This window comes from Passer montanus, unplaced genomic scaffold (assembly GCF_014805655.1).
Source record: "Passer montanus isolate IOZ18808 unplaced genomic scaffold, ASM1480565v1 scaffold53, whole genome shotgun sequence".
Classification (NCBI taxonomy): domain Eukaryota; kingdom Metazoa; phylum Chordata; class Aves; order Passeriformes; family Passeridae; genus Passer; species Passer montanus.
In genome coordinates this window covers 2,368,493-2,388,619 of record NW_024370263.1, presented here as the reverse complement: position 1 = coordinate 2,388,619, position 20,127 = coordinate 2,368,493, and the positions used below count along the sequence as shown (strand labels likewise).

Genomic DNA, 20,127 nt, shown 5'->3' with positions numbered 1-20,127 from the left:
CTGTCCCCCCACTGGAGTCAGGAGCAGCCTTGGGGCTTAATTCATGGCTGTTTGGAAAGTGCTTGAGATTCTTGGATGGCACTACAAGTGAATGAATTATTTCCTTGGCTTTGATCCAGCTATAACTGTATTTCATGAATTAATTTTGCTAGTAGCTCAGCGATGAGACAAGCCTTAAATCTCCAGACAAAATAGGGATGAAAAGCTGCATTTCGAAGTAGGAAATTTTGTAGGATTCAGTAAGGAGAAAAACAGAGATTTGTGGACCAGTTCTGTGGTGAAAGGAATCATCTGAAAACCTGCAGTGAATGTGCTGTGGGTACCAAGGGAAGACTTTCCCTAAAGCATTAACAGAGGCCCAACCACCATGTGAAGCTAGATAGAGTTTAAACCAAAAAGGTAATTTATTGGCTTTGAAGGCATCCTTAGAAATGAATATTGCCCCTCAAGCCAGGAGTGCATGATTTTCTGGTGCTCTCAGGTGGTGGCATTTCCCTGCCCCAAGCTCCTTTCTCCCCCATCAGGGGTCCATGTCACCTCATGCAGCACCTTCCTTGCACCTGCTGCCACATCACAAGCTGCATCTGGCTTTGTGAAGAAGTGCCTGTTTGTGCTGATTCCTGTTTCTAATGTTTTGCTGAACATCAGTTAGCAGATGCCATTTCCACGTGACAAGTTTTTGATTAGTTACTGAAGATTAGCAATTTGATTTTTATCTCAGTAGCTTCCCAGTAAACAGCACAATATGACCTTCTTCAATTGGCATCTTGAACTGCTACTTTAAAATGTTATCTTTAAACTAAAAAACAAAGTGAGAAGTTCACAGTGATTTATATTCCTTTATCATTCATAGATAATAATGCCAGACAGGTGTTTTCCTTGCTCTTTCCCTGGTAATGGACTTGGCAAGTTGAGCTGTGCTCTGTGCCTCCATGACAATGCTAGTTATTTTAATTTTGGTGGAAGAGTTGTATCTTTGGGGGTTTTCAACTTGATATATCTGTGTGTTCCCTAAGAGCAGCCTCCAGCCCCACAGGACTCCTGTGCAAGCTGCACAGGGGTTGGGTGCTGGCTGATTCCCTGGGAGCCTGGGCTGGAATTGAAACAGCTCTATTTTATTGCCTTGGTTCTAGTTTCAGTGTGTCTGTGACCCTAAAGTGCCAATGCATCATCTCACTTCCCAGGGAAGGGTAACTCTAAACAAGTGAGTGATTTGGAGTGGAATCAGCATGTTGCACACTGAGGCAGTCAATTCACTAATTAAAGGAGAGGGGGAGGAAGTAATCTGGAGCAATCAGCAGGGCATTTCATTCCAGTTCCTAATTTTCTTTTTTTGTTGGGCTTCGGTTTTTGAGAGACTGGAAAGCTAATGATTTTCATGAGCTCTTTTGCAGCACTGAAGGTGTGTGCATTGATGTGAGCAGTTGTATTGTGATCTCCATTCATGTAAGATACAAATACCTGTCATGTAACTGCTTGAGTCAAAAGCGAGGCATTTAGAAAAATATCTGGGGCTGAGTTTTGGCATAATAAGCAATGCTTTTAGGGTATTTCCTAATCTATTTACGTCACATTAAAAATAATAGGAATAGATATCCTGCAAAATGTTCCCATAAGAATTCAGTTTTTATTCTTGAGTTAATAAAAGACATAAGGGACAAATGTATCTAGCTGTAGAGACCCAATGTCACAGTGATTTGTCATATTATTTCTTCAACTCCTTTTCCACACGGTGTGCATAGAGAGAGTTTGGTACACTGTCACTGGAAGTTCAGCTTCCAGTCCTCAGAGATGCCAGGGATAGCAGAGCAATCCCTTCTCTGATCTCACTTCCAGTGTTAATCATTATGACACGACATACCTGCTTTTAAACTGTGCTTAGATTGTGTGCTACAGCCTGGTTCGGGGCAGACACTTAACACTTCCAAGTGTTCAACCTCTGTTGTGTGTTTGGATCCCATTGATCTCTCTGGCTCAGGGAATTTGTGGTAGGGCTTTAGAAGTGCCTTTCTCCATATGAATGCTGCTGTGAATCAGAGACTGTCAGCCCCAAGGGGGGTCTGATACTTCTCAGATCAGAAACAAAACAAAACCCACCTCTGTTTCAGTTGAACAGTTGAAGGCTTCCCTTCAGGATGCTGATTTGTTCATGTGCTGTTGACTATGGTTTCTGAGTTAATCTGAAGTGAGCTCATTTTCATATCCAGTTTCAGCATCACTGAAATTATTCAAACACATAACCTGGAGAATATTCATCCTAATGTAATCTAAAATTACTGTTTGTGTTGTGCATGCCTAATTATTCATCTTAAGTCATCTCTGGAAGATACATACTGTCTTGTTTGTGGTTTTATTCAGTATTTATACAGCTTAATGCTTAAAGGTAGCTGCAAAGAACATAAAGAACTCACAATTCTCTTTCTTAATCTCTTTTACAGAAGGACATGTCACTAAAGCCTCAGGAGCGGAAGGAGAAATGGGAGAGGCATCCAGGCAAGAAACCTCGAGAATCTGAGAACTGTGTATCTGCTGAGCCAAGTGAGAATGGCCATAACAACGATGCGGGGAGCTCAGAGAGAGAGGCAGACAGAGGCAAGGAGCGGATGAAGAAGAAACTCCCCTTGAAGCTATCCAAACAGGTAGGGAATACTCCTCACATGAAGAGACTCTCTTGGCCTTGGGCACTGTGAAATGTTGGCCTTGCTGGTAGGTGAGGCTGTCCATGTAATTGGCTTCTCTGGTTACCTGTGCTGGTGAAAACAATGAAGATTTGTGGCCAAGTGCATAAATCCTGTGTTGAGGGCAGGTTCCATAAGCCAGGTGCAGTGAGAAATGCAGGCAGGAGCAGATCTCCCTGGTGCCTGCAGCTTTGAGACAGTGCAGTGGTGTGGTTCATACAGTAGATTTGTGGCCCTGATGGTCTTGAACACAAGTGGGAATCATCCATCAGATCAGATTGTAACCTCCTTTGGAGGATTTGTGCTGGGCAGTGTGCACCTGGAAGCTGCAGGCTTCTGTGTCCATCTCATGACTGGAGCTTGACTTAGCCTAAAACAGAGTTGAGGAGGAGAGACTGTTTGAGTATTTTAGAAGTGGAAAGTAATTTTGCAGGAAGCTGTGCTCTGGGCAGTCTTTCCTGTGTATTCCTGTGCATTATTAGTTTTCCTTCTAAAATGTGGTAGAGCATTAGTGAAGGAAGAATTGTGATGCTGGAGGGAATTATTCCAGAGACTCCATCTGAGCCACAGCGTGTGCAGGGGGGCAGGTGACAAAGAAAAGGCACTGAGGCTGGCAGGCTCTTTATCACTTAACTGCTGCTCAGCAGGGAGGTTTGTTAGTGACTTAGTGTGCATTCATGGCTGGCAATCCCCGTGGCACAGCAGCATCTCTCCGTGGACACTTTCCCAGTTGTCCTTAACAGGGTGCCAAGTGGCAGCCAGTGGGAACACCAGTGTACTTGACCTTCCAGCATTTGGTCCGAGCTAGGAAACACACTAAGATGAAAAAGTGGGTTTTATTCTCCATTTCTCCAGCAGAAAAAGAGCTGTTTAACTCGAGCCACCTTCTGTTCTGTGAAACTAATCCTATGTGTGTGCCAGACAGCCAAAGATTGAATTGTCCAGTTACTGGAAATGTTTTTTCAGACTGGCAATGCTTTAACATTTAAAAATGTGGTGAAGGTTATGTCATGAAACCCTCCCCTATAACTTCTCCACCACACACTCTTTTGTGTTTCAGCATATTGATTTAGAAGGGCTCATCACATGTTAAGTTAGAAATTCTCATGGTCTGGTGAAAGTTGTTTCTTCAGTTCTATTACACTGCAGGAAATCCAGTGCATGGCAGGGAATTGCATATTTGTGGATGTGTGAGACAGTGGGGAGGTTCCCCCTTCCTTCAGGAGGAAAAGGTTGTTAAAAAAGACATCTTCTACATGAAATTTAAAACTCTGTTTCACATAGCTGTGTCCACTAGGGATTTCATGGCACTTCACTGAAGCCTCTGGGGTAAGAGATTTTGTTCCACTGGCAGACCCTGATTTCTCTCATACTCTGCTGCCTTAGTTTCCCAAATATATAGCTTATTGGTAATTCAGCTTTGGACAATGAGGACATTTTTACTTATTTATTCTGAATAGTATTTGGCTGCCATCAGTGGTTAAATAGGGGATTTGCTGCCACATTCATAAAAACCTGAATTCAACTTCCATTGTTTAATATTTTTTTAAAAACCTGTAAGGATAAGTAACAAACTCTAAAAAGAGTGAGGAGCTTGCACAAAGAGTATAAAAGAAAACCTGTGATGAGTGACTCATTAATATATGGTGCCTCTTTAAATACGTCACACTTAGAATTCCTCTCTTGTGGGAAAGGGAGATTTTTTTGAATACCTGCTATTATCCTAGCTGATACAGTTGTGAAAACCAGACAAGTTTGGAGGTTTGTAAACTTGATGAAAGTAGCAGCAAAATCTAAGGTACATAAACTAGGCTATTTTTAGTTCAAGCTCATTATGCAAATTCAATAATTTTTCTTTTTAGTAATCACAAAATTCACACCTAGAATTCTGGCATTTCCTGCCAAGCTGTCTGGACAAATTTGCTGTAATATTAAGTTTCCTGGAATTTGGGGGGTGAATTTTGCATCTCAGGGTTATTAAACATAGATTTATACCTATTTTGGATAACTTACTATAATTAATGCTAATTATATTGAGATGTTGCTTAGAAATTGCTGTTCAATTTGAAGCTTCCCTTCTACTCTCATCCCTTCTCTTCACAATGCTACTGAATTGTCATCTTTTCTATGCAGCCTCCTCTAATAAATCAAATTGGGCATTATAATTATGGCATTCTGCTAATCCTTGTAGAGAGGTGCAAAGTGGTAAGCTGATTTCACTGCCAGGTTGTCTGCTTTGTGTAGAAAATTAGATTTATACTTCACTCCATTTGACAAAGCATCCAGATTGCTATTGCTCCTGAATATTTGGTTGTTCTGTACCTCAGGCTATGGGGAGAGGGCTGCAAGAACCAATCTGTCCTTTCCAGCCTATTACTCCCAACTGTGTATAAAAATCATTCAAACACATTTATCTCTTGCTGTAACTAAGCAGAGGGAGAAAAAGGCATTTCAAATGGTCCTTTAGTCCAAGATTTGTCAGAGTTTGGGGCTGCTGTCAACACATGTACGCAGGGAAAGGCGCTGACTTGAAACTGCTGCTCTGCAGTGGGGATCAGCAAAAGCTCTTGCAGTCACCAGCATCAGGTATGTCAAGGAGTGAGAGTGTTCAGAGCCGTGGTGTTTTGGTGTAGCCTGCAGTAAATCCAGCCCCTCTGAGAGGCTGCAGCTGCCTCCAGCACAGGAGCATTCCTTGCAAGTCGAGTTCATTGTCGTTTCCAAAGGCCATGTCCAAAGCCAACCCAGTGGGTGAGGGAGAGGAATCCCCACCACAACTGCAGACAGTGCTGGTGGGGGAGAGCAGCCTATCACCCCCTTTAAGGGATTTAAAGAGTTGGATGTATAATTTGATTAGATTAAGTAAGAGGTAGATATATGATGAAACCCCTCAGTTCCAGTGCTCCCTTATGTCTCCTCTGTTGTTCTTCTAGTTTTTGGAGAGTCACTCTTTGAACTTTGAGTCACTCTGATTAGTCTGGGCTGAGCTGTTCTTCTCTTTTCTGGTTTCATTTTTGGAGTTGCTTATTCCTTTGAACGTCTGAGCACTGTGGATGTAGAACAGTTGGGGTTTTGATTTTTTTTCCCTTTTTTTCTCACCTGTAGGACACGTTGCCCTTTCTGTACAATGACCACCTTCTGAAAAGAGTTGTGGCTAATAGGAAAGAGTTGCTGTTATTTCCAGTCAGCTTAACCTCAAGCTCTCTGTTTAGTCAGCTCGGGAGCATCATGGTGTGTTGAATATATTTAGCTGTTAAATGTGGCTGTAATAACACAGTGTTCTGCAGATAGTCATTTGTCACGAAGATTAGTGTCTTACACCTCCTCCTTCCTTTTCTCACCCACTGTTTAAATCACCCGAGATGAGGGAGAGCCTCAGAGGAGCTGAGGAGAGCAGGGTGGTGCAGCATGTATTTAGTGCTCATAAATAGCCTGCTGGGTTTGGAGCCTGCAGGAGAGGGCAGGGGAGTTAACAGGGTCGTGCTGCTCCGGAGGCGTGACACCTCTGAGACTTCAGCAGAGCTTCCTGGAGAGGGAGGGAAGGCACAGCTCATTCCCGAGCCTCATTCACTCCCCAGCCTTCCCCAAAATGCTGAGTGTATTGGTGATTAATGTATCGTGTTGCTGGACTGGAACTGCTAAATTGCATTAACAAGTTTGATTACCTATTCATGTGGTTTCTCTGTGATGCTCATCATCTCGTTATCCAACATTCATTAATGGCTGTAACACCCTCCCTGCCCCCCAGGAGGGCTGAGCTCTGGGTTACTGCTGATCTGAGCTAAAGGTGATACACTAAGTCATTTTTTCCATCCAGGATGCACGTTGTTTCATCTGATGTCTAGGTGAAAATTGATATCTCCTTTTCAAAGCATTTACGTACCCTTGGCCCCATTTTGTGCCTGGTGGTGGTACTGAAAGGCTGTGGGGCCTTTCCCAAGACAGGTCTGGAAACTCATCTGCATAATGAAATACTGTGGAAAATTTCCCTTGGCATCCTACTGCTCATGCTGGCAGTTGGGCAATAGGACTGTGAGGCTGCTTGAGTTCTGCTTGTATTTTTCAGATAATGGTAAACAGTATTTATCATGTTCGGATTTGAAGCTGCCGGTGGGCTGGAGGCAGTGTGTGCTCAGTGGTGCACGGTTCAGAGGCTGAAATGTCCCTTTCTTAGCTGAGGTTCAGCAGCCACGTAGGAGAGTGAGTCTGAAAAATAACCTTTGGAGTCTTTGTCTTTAGCCAGAGGACATGGATATGCCTATTCTTCCATGGCTTAATAATGTAGCATTTGGAAGCTGAATTGTGTCTAAGAGGGTCTACATATAACAGTAACTTATTCTGTTACCTTCAGTATCTCAGCTACTAAAACCCAGTGAATTCTAGGCAGTCAGCTTACTGAAAAAGAAAAGAAAAAGAAGAAAGGTTGCCTTTAATGTGGGTTTTGGTGATTGGTTTGGTTTGGTGTGTGCTGCTTTGGTGTTTGCATTTCACTGCTTTTGAACACTGAAATTATACAAACTAGTTTCTTTTTGTTTCTAATTGATGTTACCCTTTTTGTTAGCAGATATTGTTATTTAAACCTTCTTTGAAACTAAACAACAAAGCAAGAGGAATAAAAGTCCATTTTCTTTTAATCAGAAAAACGTTGCTTAAAAGCAGGATCCATTTCTACCTTTGTAAGTACAAGAATGTACAATTTGGACATGAAAGCTCATGCACCGATTTTTTTTTAAGCAGGGAGAGCTTAAAAAAAAAAGTGTTGGCTGGGAGAGCAGGGCTGATAAGGCAGTGCCATTACCTGTGTGCAGCTCTGCCATTACCTGTGGCCAGGCTGTCTGGCCAGGAAAACCAGAGCTTGGCTTCCCCCAGTGCTCTGGCTCCATCCAGAGTGGACGTGGCTGGAGTGGAGGTCACCGGGCTCGGTGAGCTGCAGTGCTGGGCTCCAGCAAAACCTTCCCAAGCACCAACTCCCTCCTGAACCTCTGAGCAGCCTGGCTGCTCCAAAGCTCCTGGGGAGGGTGTAGGGCAGGGTCCTGGCCCCGGGGATTTGGGAGGAACCCTTGTTCCGGCTGAGCAGATGGCCCTGCCCTGCTCTCTGAGCTAATCTGCAGCTGCAGAGGCTGCACAGCTGCCGGGGAATGCACTGGGGAGCAACGGTGCAAAGCGCTGAAATGGGCAGCACGGCATCCAGGCATTAGGTTTGCTAATCCAAGGCCTGAAATCAGCCTCATTTCAATCAATAGCAATCTGTTTGCACTGTCAGGAACTAATTTAAAAATCTGCTTTAAGTCCTGGTTAGGCACTTGGTATTCTGTTTTTTGGATCAAAGTAGAGGGGAGCAGTGGGCATAGCACAGCAGTGGCAGGAGGAGGAAAAATCTTTTGTAAATAAAAAGTGGATGTTTATTTCCCAAATGAAACCCTGCTATTACAAAGAAGCGCTGTTGTTTTTGCTAAATTTATCCAAGAATTCATCAAGATTCTTGAAGTGGCTGCAGAGCCTGCTCTGCAGCAGAGGGAGAACTTTGCAGTGTGTGCAGTTTGTTTAAAATGCTGTACCAACACTAGACCATTAAAGTCTGCATTATAGCTGTGGCACAGGTAACTTCATCATGGGATTGCAGCCACCTTTGGAGAGCTAGAGCACAGCTTCCATAACAGATTTCTGTAACACACTGCTTCAGGAGTAGTGCAAAACAGTGCCATAAACCCTCTGGGAACTGTGACAGGAGGCGGCCTCTGCTTAAGCCAGAAAAAATGTATTTCAAAACCCTCTGCAGTTCTGGTAGGGAAACATAAATGGAAGAGATCTTGCTCATTAGAATTGTAGGGTGTCCAATTATTTTTAGACTAATGCTGAGGCATGAAACATAACAGTATGCTGGATTTTACTACACTGCAAATATTATTTTCTGAACAGTGATGTAAAGCATGTTTTGGCTGCTGGAAGTGTGATATATAAGAGAATGTGGCTTTGTTTTTTTTCACTGAGTGGTGAAACACTTGCTTGTGTGTACCAGTGGGTTCCCCTTTTGTAGCTGACCCTCCTTTGCCAGGATGGCTGCTCCATGTGCCCCACTTGTCTCTGCTTTCATAGAGCTCTCCTGATTCTTTCAGAGAGGCTCAGCTGCCTGTGCTGGGTTGGGCAGGGCTGGCTCACCTGGCCAGAATTTCAGTGCCATGGGCTTTTCTTGAGTGGGGATTTGTTCCTGGGTGTCAGAGCAGGCAGGGCTTGGGGCCCGTGGGGATGGGGATGCAGTGCTGCAGTGAGTGCCCTGCACGTTCACGTTCACTCAGTTCCCTGCTGTGTGTTTAAGGATCAGACTGCTGCTGTTACACATAACCATGCTGTGCTCACAGCTACACCCCAAGGCTTTGCCTGCAGCACTGAATTCTGCTTTCTTTGTCCCTGCTTTTCCTCTGCTCCAAAATTCCCATCTGTCCCCACTCACCTCTCCCACTTGCCAGCATCTGGGCAGCAGCAGGGTGGTCAGGCCTGCAGATGGCTGCTGGCACTTTTAGGACGTGTTGGAGTAGATTTTGGTGATGAAAGCACTGGATGCTACCAGTGCTGCCTGTGCTGGGCTGTCTGCAGTGACTGCAGCCTCCATCTGGGCTCCCCATGCAGCAGAGCAGGAGCTGCAGCCCCAGTGCAGCCTGGCTGAGCAGGGATCTGGAACTGGAATTGCACATTTTTAGGAATTTCCTACAGGGGACAATCCAGGGGAAGCAGCTCTCATTAGGCAGGAGTCATCCCCAGCAAACAGGGCTTGCAAACCTGATATTCCTGTTCAAAGTTAAGGCAGGTGGGAAAATTCAAGTGGTAGGAGGATAGTTAAGCCACGCTGGTGCAGTGTTAGGAAGTGATGTTACATGTGTGTGGAGAATCAAACCAGTTAAAAGCTCCATGTTTTAAAACTCCTGCTGGTCACCTTTAACTTCTCTACCTGCATTGAGATGACTGATAAGGACTTTAGGTCACATTTGCTTAAATACAGCCTCAGAGAGGAGCAGAATAAAGGGAAACAAGGCGATCCTCTCTTCTCGATGACAGTCTGTAAGTAGCTGTGAATGAATCTCATTACAGCAACTTCTTTTGAAAGGGAGAAATAAAAAGGAAATTTCATTGCTAACAACTTATGTGGCATTAGATGCTATAAAAAAGGTTGGTGGTGGTCATTGGTTACATTGTTATAAAAGAAGAGCTAAATGGTCTGTAATTTAGAGAAGGGGATTTAATTACATGAAGTAATTTACAGGAAGCTATAACCACTTGTATCTTTGTCTCTGTTGAATATAATTGGTTGACACAATGCACTAAGTCCTCTCTTTTCCTTCTTCCTTCCTCTCACTTTATTTGTGGTTTTTTTTGGGGGGGAAGTGGAAGGTACCAAGATAAAGCACTTCTGTTGGATCTTGTGATTTTAGCAAGTTGAAAAATGGAGTAGTGTGGGCTATTTGAATAGATTCAGAGCCCTGGCTGGAGGTTTTTATTGTACATCTCTCCATAGCTGTGAGCCAGGACATGTTCCAGGTGTCCTGGGAGATGTGTAGAGACATTATTCCCAGGTTGAGTATGGATGCTGCAGGAGGAGCTAGGACCCTGAAGGAGCCACAGTCTTTTTGGATGTTGTTCTTCTGATTTGGAGAAGAAGCATCTAAAAGATGACTTCATGTTGATTTAAGCATTAGCTGCCCAATATTTTAGCTAACTTTGCAGGAGAGGCTGGGATCTGTTACCTAATTGTAGCCTCTGTTCCTCTGCTTGCACCACATGTCTTAAGCATTAGCTGCCCAATATTTTAGCTAACTTTGCAGGAGAGGCAAATTACCTAATTATATTATATATTATATATAATTAGGTTATATATTATATATATATATATTATTACTGTTACCTAATTATAGCCCCTGTTCCTCTGCTTGCACCACGTTTGCATGATATCTGGGATGATCACAGGTATTTTTATTGGTGTGAAATAAGCACAATTGATGCAGACAGCCAATATTCTTCTCCTAGCACACTTCTCAGTGTGATGACTAAACCATCTGCGCCACACCAGTCTAAATCAGAGCTGATTTAAAACAAACAAAATGACATCCCAGCGTCACACGTGGTTGAGGCAGGATAAATACCTTTTTCATGAGGTGCTGTTAGTTTCCTCATGCAGAACTTGTCCTTGCTGCCTGCTGGCCGTGGATCTCAGCTTCTGCAGGAGGCTGCAGGGATACCCAGTGTGCCAGGATTGCTTTGGCAGCTGCCAGTCCTTGCCTGAAGTCATCAGTGGCACTGGCCCAGCTGACTTGGCTTTCCCTGTGGAAGCCTCAAAGCTCTGCTGTGTTCCACCTCTCAGTCCTCTCCCTCCCAGGCTGCAGCCTCGGGCAGTGTTACCCACATCCCTCAGCCTCTTTCTGGGTGGATTCTTAAGGGAGAGAATTTTCATCCTCCTGCCTGATGGATGGTTTAGTGAGCATACACAGCTTGAGTGAATTACCCACATCCCTCAGCCTCTTTCTGGGTGGATTCTTAAGGGAGAGAATTTTCTGCCTCCTGCCTGATGGATGGTTTACACCAGCTGCTGAGAGCATACACAGCTTGAGTGAGTACATCTCTGAAGGCATCTCTTAGGTAAAATAAGCTCTTGCATTTTTCCTTCAAGCAAGGTTATTAGTAGCTATTCAGGTGAATGCCATTGCACAACTGGTTTGGCAGAATCAGCCTATTTTCCCTTATGTTTTGTCTTAAAGAAACATCAATATTAACTAAAACCAGCAGGGGTTTGTGATAGTTTTAAAGCTCTTCCAAACTTACTGGTTGGGAGAGTCCTAAGATGTAGTTGGGTACATATCTTTTAACTCAATAGGTGAAATATCTTGTGTCTGTATGGAGGTTTTTCCCGCTATTAGCACTCCAAGTTGATTTGAAATTTTTTCTGAAGTTGAGCCTTGAAATTAATTTATTTTAAAAGAAATTCTAGCAAGGTTTCATGTGTTAATTTTAGGAATTGTACTTGTAAACTCTTGTTATTGTTAAATGCAAAAGTTGGTGGGTTTTTTCTTGTAGCTTTCTTTCAATTTTGCTTTTTTCTGCAGTTGGAATTGTCGAGATTACAAAGCATTCCTTGGGTAGCTGCTGGATTCTGAATGTTGGTGTCTAAAGTTGTGTAAATAAGTGCAGGTTTTTCAGTTTAAAACCAAATCTTTTATCTTCACGTTTTCTTCCCCATTCTACTTTCTTCTGGTTAAAGGGTTTCAGTTCAGCTCTAGGGAAAGGAGCACAGGCTCAACTCTTCCTTCATCTGCAGCTCCATTGCCAGTTGAAGCTGAAGATTAGCAGTGGCTTTCACTTTGCTCTCTGACATTTCCTCTTACAGCTCTGCTTGACTCATTGAACTAAATAGTAAAAACAAGGGGAAAAAAAACCCCTTTCCAGAGGAAATCTTATCCACTGGAATAATGTTGCTAAAAGAATCCAGGGAGGAGGTAATGGATCAAGTAGGGGGTGTTGTCCAGGGCAGCCTGACTAACAGTGCCATGATGAACAACCCTGTGATGCTGGAACATTGCAGCCTCCTGGAAAGTGGTGCTAGATCTCATGAAGTTGTTTTTCTCTTGGTTCTCAAAGCTTTCAAGTGATCATAGGGCAATATTTTGTAATTTGACATGACATTTATTGGCTGTAGTGTCAGTCAGAAGTATCTCTTTGGAGTTAGAGCTTCAGTCCTTTTAGGATGGAAGCTGGAGGTAGCTCAGCTGGACATTGTGGAGTACATCTGCAGCTTTAACATGAAAAAAAATTAATGTTCCAGTTTCCAGTAACTTTTTAGCTCCCGTGGAGCAATTTCAGTGTATAAAGGTGTAAATGGGGATGACAAAAAGAGTCGTATTGTGAGTGTTGCCTGAACTGAGAGCTTTGAACTTGTTCCACATTTGTACATATGCTCCTTTTCTTCCTGGTTCAGACTGCCAAAAGCAACGATATAAAAATAAAGCAGTTATCCTTTCCTTACTGCATAGGAGAGAACCATAACAGCTGAGCAAAGCTGAGGTCCTCAAAACCCAAACCCCACTCTGCAGAGCTGGATTTGGTGTTTTCCCACCACGTGTCCATGCCCTCTGTCAGAGGGGCTGGCAGTGTCACCTGCAATGTTCCTGGGCCATGGTGGTGTCTTGCCTGGGAGCCACTAGGGATTGCTTCCCCATTCTCGTCTCTCACTTTCCTTGCCACTGCCTCATTTTGTTCATAAAACAGCTTGTAATTGAGTGTTTGACAAAGAAGTGTTTACAAGCAGTGTTTCTTGTGCATAACTGCCTAGCTGAGGGGAATAACAATTTGGGTCTGAATTTCAGCCCTCCTTTGTCACTGTCGCATCATCGTCAGTGGCAGGGCTGTCTCTGCTTAAAGAGAAAGATGGATTAAAATTGTTACAGGGCATGGCACCCAAATGGAATTGTGTGGTCTTGGAAGAAGCTGCCAACTTTTCCTTGTGGCCCCTGCTCATCCTTTGTCAACGTCCTGATTTTGAGTGCACGGTGTGTGCTAATTAATTACCGGGTGTGGTGACTTAGGGTTTTTTGTATGTAGAGTCTGCAATTTTAGGGGGAATTCTATTCTGGCCATATGAAATGTGAAGGTTGGAGTTCTGCCAGGTTTTAAATCTTCTCTAGCCATTGTGGTGGGCGAGATGCTGTCCTAATCTGTGCAGGGTTATGGTTGGAGTTCAGTCTTCATGGGTTGAAACTGACAGTGCAGATGGGACCTGTGTAATCAAAATAAAAGCCACGTTTAGCTATCACACAGGAAGAAAGGGGCTCTAGGATTAAGCTTTTTAGTTCAGGCAGCATGTGGGTGTTTCAATTGTCCATGCTAAAACCCTTCTGCAAATTATGCCAAGCGGGCAGGGTGTGAAGGGAATAGAAGCAATGAAGTTATGCATGAGTAAGGAACAGCTCAGGCTTTATTTAGACCCATTATAGGCCATTAGCAAAGGGTTTTTTTCTTTAGAGGGGGGTGTCTTTTAAAGGGGCTGTTTGCAGGAATTAACATGTTTGTTCAGGAGTGATGGGAACAAGCAAAGGCAATCCCTAGAATCACCCACAGATAACCAGAGGCACACGGAGTCCAGGCTCACTCCAGGATGGAGGGCTGAGTGGGATGGTTCTCCTTAATGCAGGTGCCAGTCTGTGACTAAAACCCTCACACAGACAGAAAAGAAAAAAATCACAACATAGGAAACAAAAGTCATGCAGTCAGGCATGAGTAAGAGTGGTACTCAGCATTGTGGCCAGCGAGATTAATTCCTTTCCTGCTGCTTGATGCAAGCATGAAGTCATTTCTGTAGCAGGTTTGCCAGGGTCAAATCTGCTTTTCTGGGTAGAGTTATTGCTTATTGATTGATACTGGTGTGTTGAGCAAAACCAGACCTACAGTCAGAGCTTTACTGACCAAAGTAGGAGAGGGTTAATGTGATGACTGCCCTGCTCAGAGTTTCTGTGAATTAGTGCTGTTGCTTGTCAGAGTTATCTGACTGCAGCAATGTACTGAACTGTTAAATTCTGTACGAAGATCACCACACCACTCTCACATCCAGAGTGACTTTTATTTGTCCTCATGCAAAGTACTGCAGGTGTTTTGTTAAGACATCTTCCAAATCCCCATAGTCTTGTTCTGAATCATCCTGCTGCTTTGAGTAGCTCGGTAAATAAACAGTGTGGTTTTATATGCCTGTACAAATGCTGGTCTCTTACAGCTGGGTATTTCCTCCCTGTTTACCTGACTTGTCAAGAGCAGAGGGAGAAGAAAAATGTCTTTGTGACAGCTTTTTTTTTTTTTCCTTATAGCGAAGCAAAGGAATAAAGGGATTATTTTTTTCCCCAGACAGTCTACCCACAGCAGCAGCACCAGGGACCTCTGGTAAATTGATCAAGGAACACATTTGACCTTAGGGCTGCTTGTTAGAGAACATTGTTATAGGCACGTTGTAATAGCAGATGTAATAAAGTCTGCATTGTCCCAGAGAAAAAAACAAAACAGCAGAATGTTTTGTGGTGGGTTTTTGTTGGTGGGGTTTTTTTGTCTGTGTGTTATTTAGTAGGAGCTGCATTGTCTGATAACCTTGGGTCACCTCAAATAGGCATAAGCCTAAGGCAGAGCCAGAAGCAGATATTGTGGTAGTTAGTAGAGGCTTCACTGACCCAAGAAACAGGGAAAGAATATTTTTCAGGAATTGGCTATCTTTGTAGTGCTTTGTGTTCATCCAGCTATCACGTAGCTTTGTAAATATGATTTCAAAACCCTTTTATACTGCTGCAGCTTTTGAGCCCTAGCTGCTTGAATTGCATATTTTTCTTAACTTTTCTCCAGTTATACAATTACCACCACTCTGGATCTCAGCATTTACTGACCTGCCAGTGTACCTTAAGAATAGGAATTTATTTACAGTCCCATGATAGATGGTCATCACAAATGATTATTTTAAATGAGAGTGTTTCAGTGGCTTGAAACTTGGTGCTTGTGAAGTCTGAACACATCTATTGTTCTTCCTATGAATTAAAAAATACAGAAGAGGATAAACTTTGCTGGGAGTTTCTTCCCTGTGAGGGTGAGGAGGCTCTGGCTCAGACTGCCCAGAGGAGCTGTGGCTGCCCCATCCCTGGAAGTGTCCAAATCCAGGTGGAGTGGGGCTGAAATTGCCCCATAAGGATTCAATTAGTTGAGAACATAAATCCCAGTGACTTGTTGATGCAATGTTCCCCTCGTTCACTTCAGCATTTACACAAATCCCACATACCAAGTTTACTCTGATTTCTAATTTCATATTCTGACACTAGAATAAATGTCTTTCTTCTAGTTTGATAGATCCAGGCACATAAAACGTACAAGCTGTTTTAAGATGTTTGTTGTGCTCCATTAATGAGACTCAAAATAGGATTTATCATCATTCCAGAGGTTTCCTTCTGTGGCATCACATGCTCATTTTCCCGATAGTTATTATTTATTTATTTTGGCAGACTGTCTCTAACTTCCATAGGCAATACCAGGAATTTCTACTGCTTCAGCAGCGTTCATTTGCAGGATGTAGAACAGGAGAGGATTTTTGCAGCCCTCAGCACACGTGGCCCACATTGATCAGGTGTATCCTGCTGTTCAGAGCTGTGGAGATGAAGCTGTCACAGCCTCAGGTGGATCTGCTAAACCTGCTAAAAACCTGAAGGGCTTCTTCACTTGCTTCCTGCAGCCAAGGCTGTTAACACAACTAGACAAATGGGAGCCCTTAGTTAACTCCTGGTTAGCTATTGACACACTTCTTGACTGGGAGCTTGTTCTGACAGAATTTGGATTTAATCAGCAGAAGTCAATCTTTTCTTTCTACCTATCCAAAAAGTGAGCTGTTTTCAGTGCTGAACTGTATATGTTACAATAGAAATTAAGCAAGTGATACATTCTTTTTCACTATCAGATAGTGTCTTTCACCTAGTAGTCACTCTGTAAGGAATTAACTTGTACATGATATTTTTATTTCTGTATTGAATATTAATTTTGATCTCTAACATGATGGTACTTGGTGTCTGAGTTGGGTTTTTTTTAATGTTTCCAGACTCTACAGACACATAATTCTAAAACCTCTTCTCTTTGTTCTCCTCAAAAAAGAACTCTGTCTGGGAGAGGAGGAGAGGCTGTATTCTTGCCAGTAGTGCTAGCTGGTAAAGTTGTTGAGTTTAAAGGATTTCTGCTACCAAGTTGTGCTGCTAGATTATTGGGCAAGAGGATTAATTGCTCAGCCATCCTTTGTGGGGCTGCTTATCTGTAATGGGGAGAAAATAATTTTTACTTCATTTTTAAAATGGTTGCAATACACAACACAAAAGTAGCAGGGGACATGATGATTCTTGCATTACCATACAGGAAAATACAATACTCTATTTTCAAGCTGAAGAAGGCAGAGAGGAGGTCATTGCTGTAGGAGTCTGTCTTTCAGGATGCAAAGGACCAGCCTTAAGTTGTGGAACCTCATCATCCACAGACTTGTCTGGATTTGGAAACAGCACTGGCACATCAGCTCAGAGCTGACTCAGAGCACAGCAAGCTGGTTCAGATGGAGGACAGGAGAGAAGTGACTCCATCCAAGTCAGTATTTCTGCATCATGCCAGATGAATGTGCCAGGTCAGGTGCCCAGGATGGATGCCAGCATCAGGTTTCAAGGACTTGCTTAGAGGTGCTGAGCACCATTCAGTGATTTAATCCAGCAAGAACCTTGCAGAAAGCTCTGGCAATTGCTGAGGGTGATCTAATGCTGGTATTAATCATCATCTCATGATTGAGAACTAGGTGTGAGTACTGAGGGTGTTTCCACAGTACAAACCCAGGCAAGGATCTTGATAGCAAACTCGCTGAGCCAGTTTTTAAGCCTAACCATTTTCTTTTTCTTAATTATATACCCTCTAAAAGTCTTCTAGGGTGAAGAGCTAGTTAGGAGTACTGAATGTGTAATTTTGTGGTTTTCTGTCCTTGGTAACTGGCTTCTTGGATAGCTTTAGGAAGGAATAGATCCAGTTAAGGAAGCTTGAAATAGGGCTCAGGTATCTACTGCTCTGAAATAGCCCCACTTGATGATGAGCTTAGAGTATCATATGTACATAGAGCTGATTGCAGTGATCTAGACAGGTTTGCCAAGAAAAAAACAATCTGCAATTCAGTGTTAATTCATTTATTTTATTCTTCCCAGAAGTGGCATTTGTTTATGTGTTGCCCTTAGTTCAGAGACCCAGACTTCCACCTCTCATGTGGTCCTCCTGCAGTGAATGCAGGAGCCCTTTGCTTTCCTCACTGGCCTCAGGTGGGAAGTGGCAAAAGGAGTTGTCAAGGTTTAACTGGGTGTGAGGGTGGCAGATCTGTGCTTCAGGGGGTTTGGCATCCAAAAGATTTTTCCTACCAGAAGATGGGAGGGAAATAGCAGCTGCTGGTGGGTTGTGTTGGCACCTCCGGTGTTGGTGGCTTGCATTCTGTTTGCTGAAACTAACTGGAAAACATTCCAAATTCTTAAAATTCTGCCTGCCCAGCAAAATCCATGGGGAGTGTGGCATTCCTAGGCATGGGAATGATTGCCTCATTTGGCAACAAGTAATGACTATTCAGTGGCATGGGCTTCAGCAGAGAGGAGGAGCAGGCATGCAGGCCCATGGGGATCCCAGCGTGTTGCCCTGGCTGCCTTGGGCTCTGCTGCCTCATGTGTGCTACCTGGAAGGAAATCTGGGGTGCATTCATCCATGTCACAGCCCAGCCTTGGCTTTGCTTCCCACGTGTTCCCTTGGAGCTGCTCATGTGGAAGTGGGACAGTTGGGCTTTGTGTGGATGTGAGTGCATGTGCACGTCTGTCAGGTTTACTCTTGCAGCTTAACCGTAATTCATTACATAAAGCCTGTTTGTCACACATGACTTTAAATATCCACGGGCCAGTCTCATGTACTAACTGCAGTGTCAGTTGTAAACACAGCGAGGAAAGGAGTGAGTTTACCTCAGATCCAAGCACAGAGGATGAGGTGGCCTGTGATGGGAATCCTGCTCCTGACCCAGTGCTGTACCTGCCTTCACTGAAGCACCAGAGGTTCAACTGACTTGTCAAAGGCTGCAAAGCAAGGGAGCAACTCCACTGACATTTGATATCAGGAGCCTTCTGCTTCCCAGTCTGCTGCTGATTTACACTTTCATCCTTCAGTACACATAACTGCTGCTTGAATTAAGCCGTGACACATCTTCACTTCAGTGTAAAATGATTTCAAGTTAGACCTTGCAAAAGGAATGTTGTTCCTTCTGCAAACACCACGTAGGTTCAGCCCGTTCCCACCTGGTCCGTATGCCAGTTCAGCAGCACCAGCTAATAAATTCCAATTATTGGGGTCTCAATCCATCATGTCTGAGGCATGGTGCTGCCTGTTCCACTGCATTGACCGGAGCCGTTTGCTGGCTGCTAATGTACTGTGGTTTTACTCTGTCTTGTCCCATAATGATGGCATCCCTTGTACCAATTTGAATCCTATTAGATTGCAATTAATTTCTCTCTGCTGCAAACTGAGGCTGAGTCAAGTGCTGTTCAGTGCAGAGCTTACAACACTGATATATCACAAGGGTGAAGTGCTAAGAACCCAGCCTGAACAATTTTTTAATCTGTGCTTCATGTTCCCCAACTTCCCTAATGGCACTAATTAGCAAAGCAAATTCCTTGCTTTGGGAGCACGAGTGTGAGCAAGTGAGGAGCAGAAGGATATAACTGGTTTGAGAGTGAGAATAAGAAAGGGGGGCAATTGCAGAAAGCTGTTCTTGTGGGGGAGGGATCTCTGCCTGCAGGTACAAGAGGTTTTTATTTCACTGCAGTGGGACATTGTGCTACAAGACTTGTTGAGCTGGCTTTGTTTCACAGTGAGTCATTTAATGCATGGAAAGCTCTGCTGCAGGATCCATGAGGAGCCTATTCAGGCATTGCTTTGATGTTCTTGGTAGGAGAGTGCCTGGGCAAGGTTAGTGCTGTGTTAGGATCGGTGTTTCTCTGGCAGGGCAGTGCAGGTGTAGCCTCATGGGCACAGTCAATACACAGCTGCATTGAAACTCCTCTCTGAGAGGGAACTCCTCAGGGCCCCAGGAAATCTCTAAGTGGTCTTCCTCAGCTCTGTTTCTGTAAACATCCTGAGAATGCCAACACACAGTGCAGTCACCCGGAGAACAGCTAAAGTAAAGTAGCTCCATGGAGGAAAATTGAAAAAAAAAAACAAAAACTGTCTTGGGACAAGAACCCCCATCTGTCCTTCTTGGTTGTCAATGTGTGCTGGAGCTGTGCTTTCAGTGCTAAATAAATATGTAAATGTCAGCATGCAGTCATAAAACAGTTTTGTTTTGTTTTGTAGTTCAAGTCCAGATTTTGCAGAAGAAGCTTGATTGCACCATCACAATGCGGTTTCTACTGGATAGATTGATCCTTGGAAGCAAACTAGATTAATACTAGGAGGAGACGGATTTAGAATTCATCCTTCTCTGTGGTTTCTATAAACTGAGCAATACTTCTGGGCTCTTTGTTGCTCTAGCAATTTTCTCTCTGTTGGATGATGACCCTTTCAATAAGTGGTCATCCACATTGAATTTTTCTGACTCAGAGCTTAAAAAACAGGGCTTTTTATTGACTACAGAATTCCCATACTGTAGCTTGACCTCGCTGTCGGCTTTCTTTGGAGACTATACAGAGATTTCAGCTAATGCCAAAAGAAGCCATTCACCTTTTAAGCTTTCTTTTCCCTGGCTCATAATCTACATCTGAGTGAAATATAAAGTATTGCTTATCTCCCATCTGCAAAGCTTCAGTAAGCTCTGGGCTAAGAGTGCTGCCCGAAGCTCTGACACTGCTCTGCAGCACCCGAGCTGCCACGGCCCTGGCAGACACAGCTGTAGGGGCAGGCAATTCCT

At 43.6% G+C, this 20,127-nt stretch overlaps 1 protein-coding gene across 21 annotated transcripts in view; it reads left to right on the top strand.

Annotated features, from left to right (window-relative positions):
• FBRSL1 (fibrosin like 1) overlaps positions 1-20,127 on the top strand; it is a 501,797-nt gene that overhangs the window by 131,827 nt on the left and 349,843 nt on the right. For all 21 annotated transcript variants that reach the window (XM_039724311.1, XM_039724325.1, XM_039724314.1 and 18 more), the window contains exon 2: positions 2,439-2,639. In XM_039724311.1, the coding sequence (XP_039580245.1) occupies positions 2,445-2,639 (195 nt within the window). In that variant the 5' untranslated portion in view covers positions 2,439-2,444. The remainder of the gene's footprint in view (positions 1-2,438; positions 2,640-20,127) is intronic.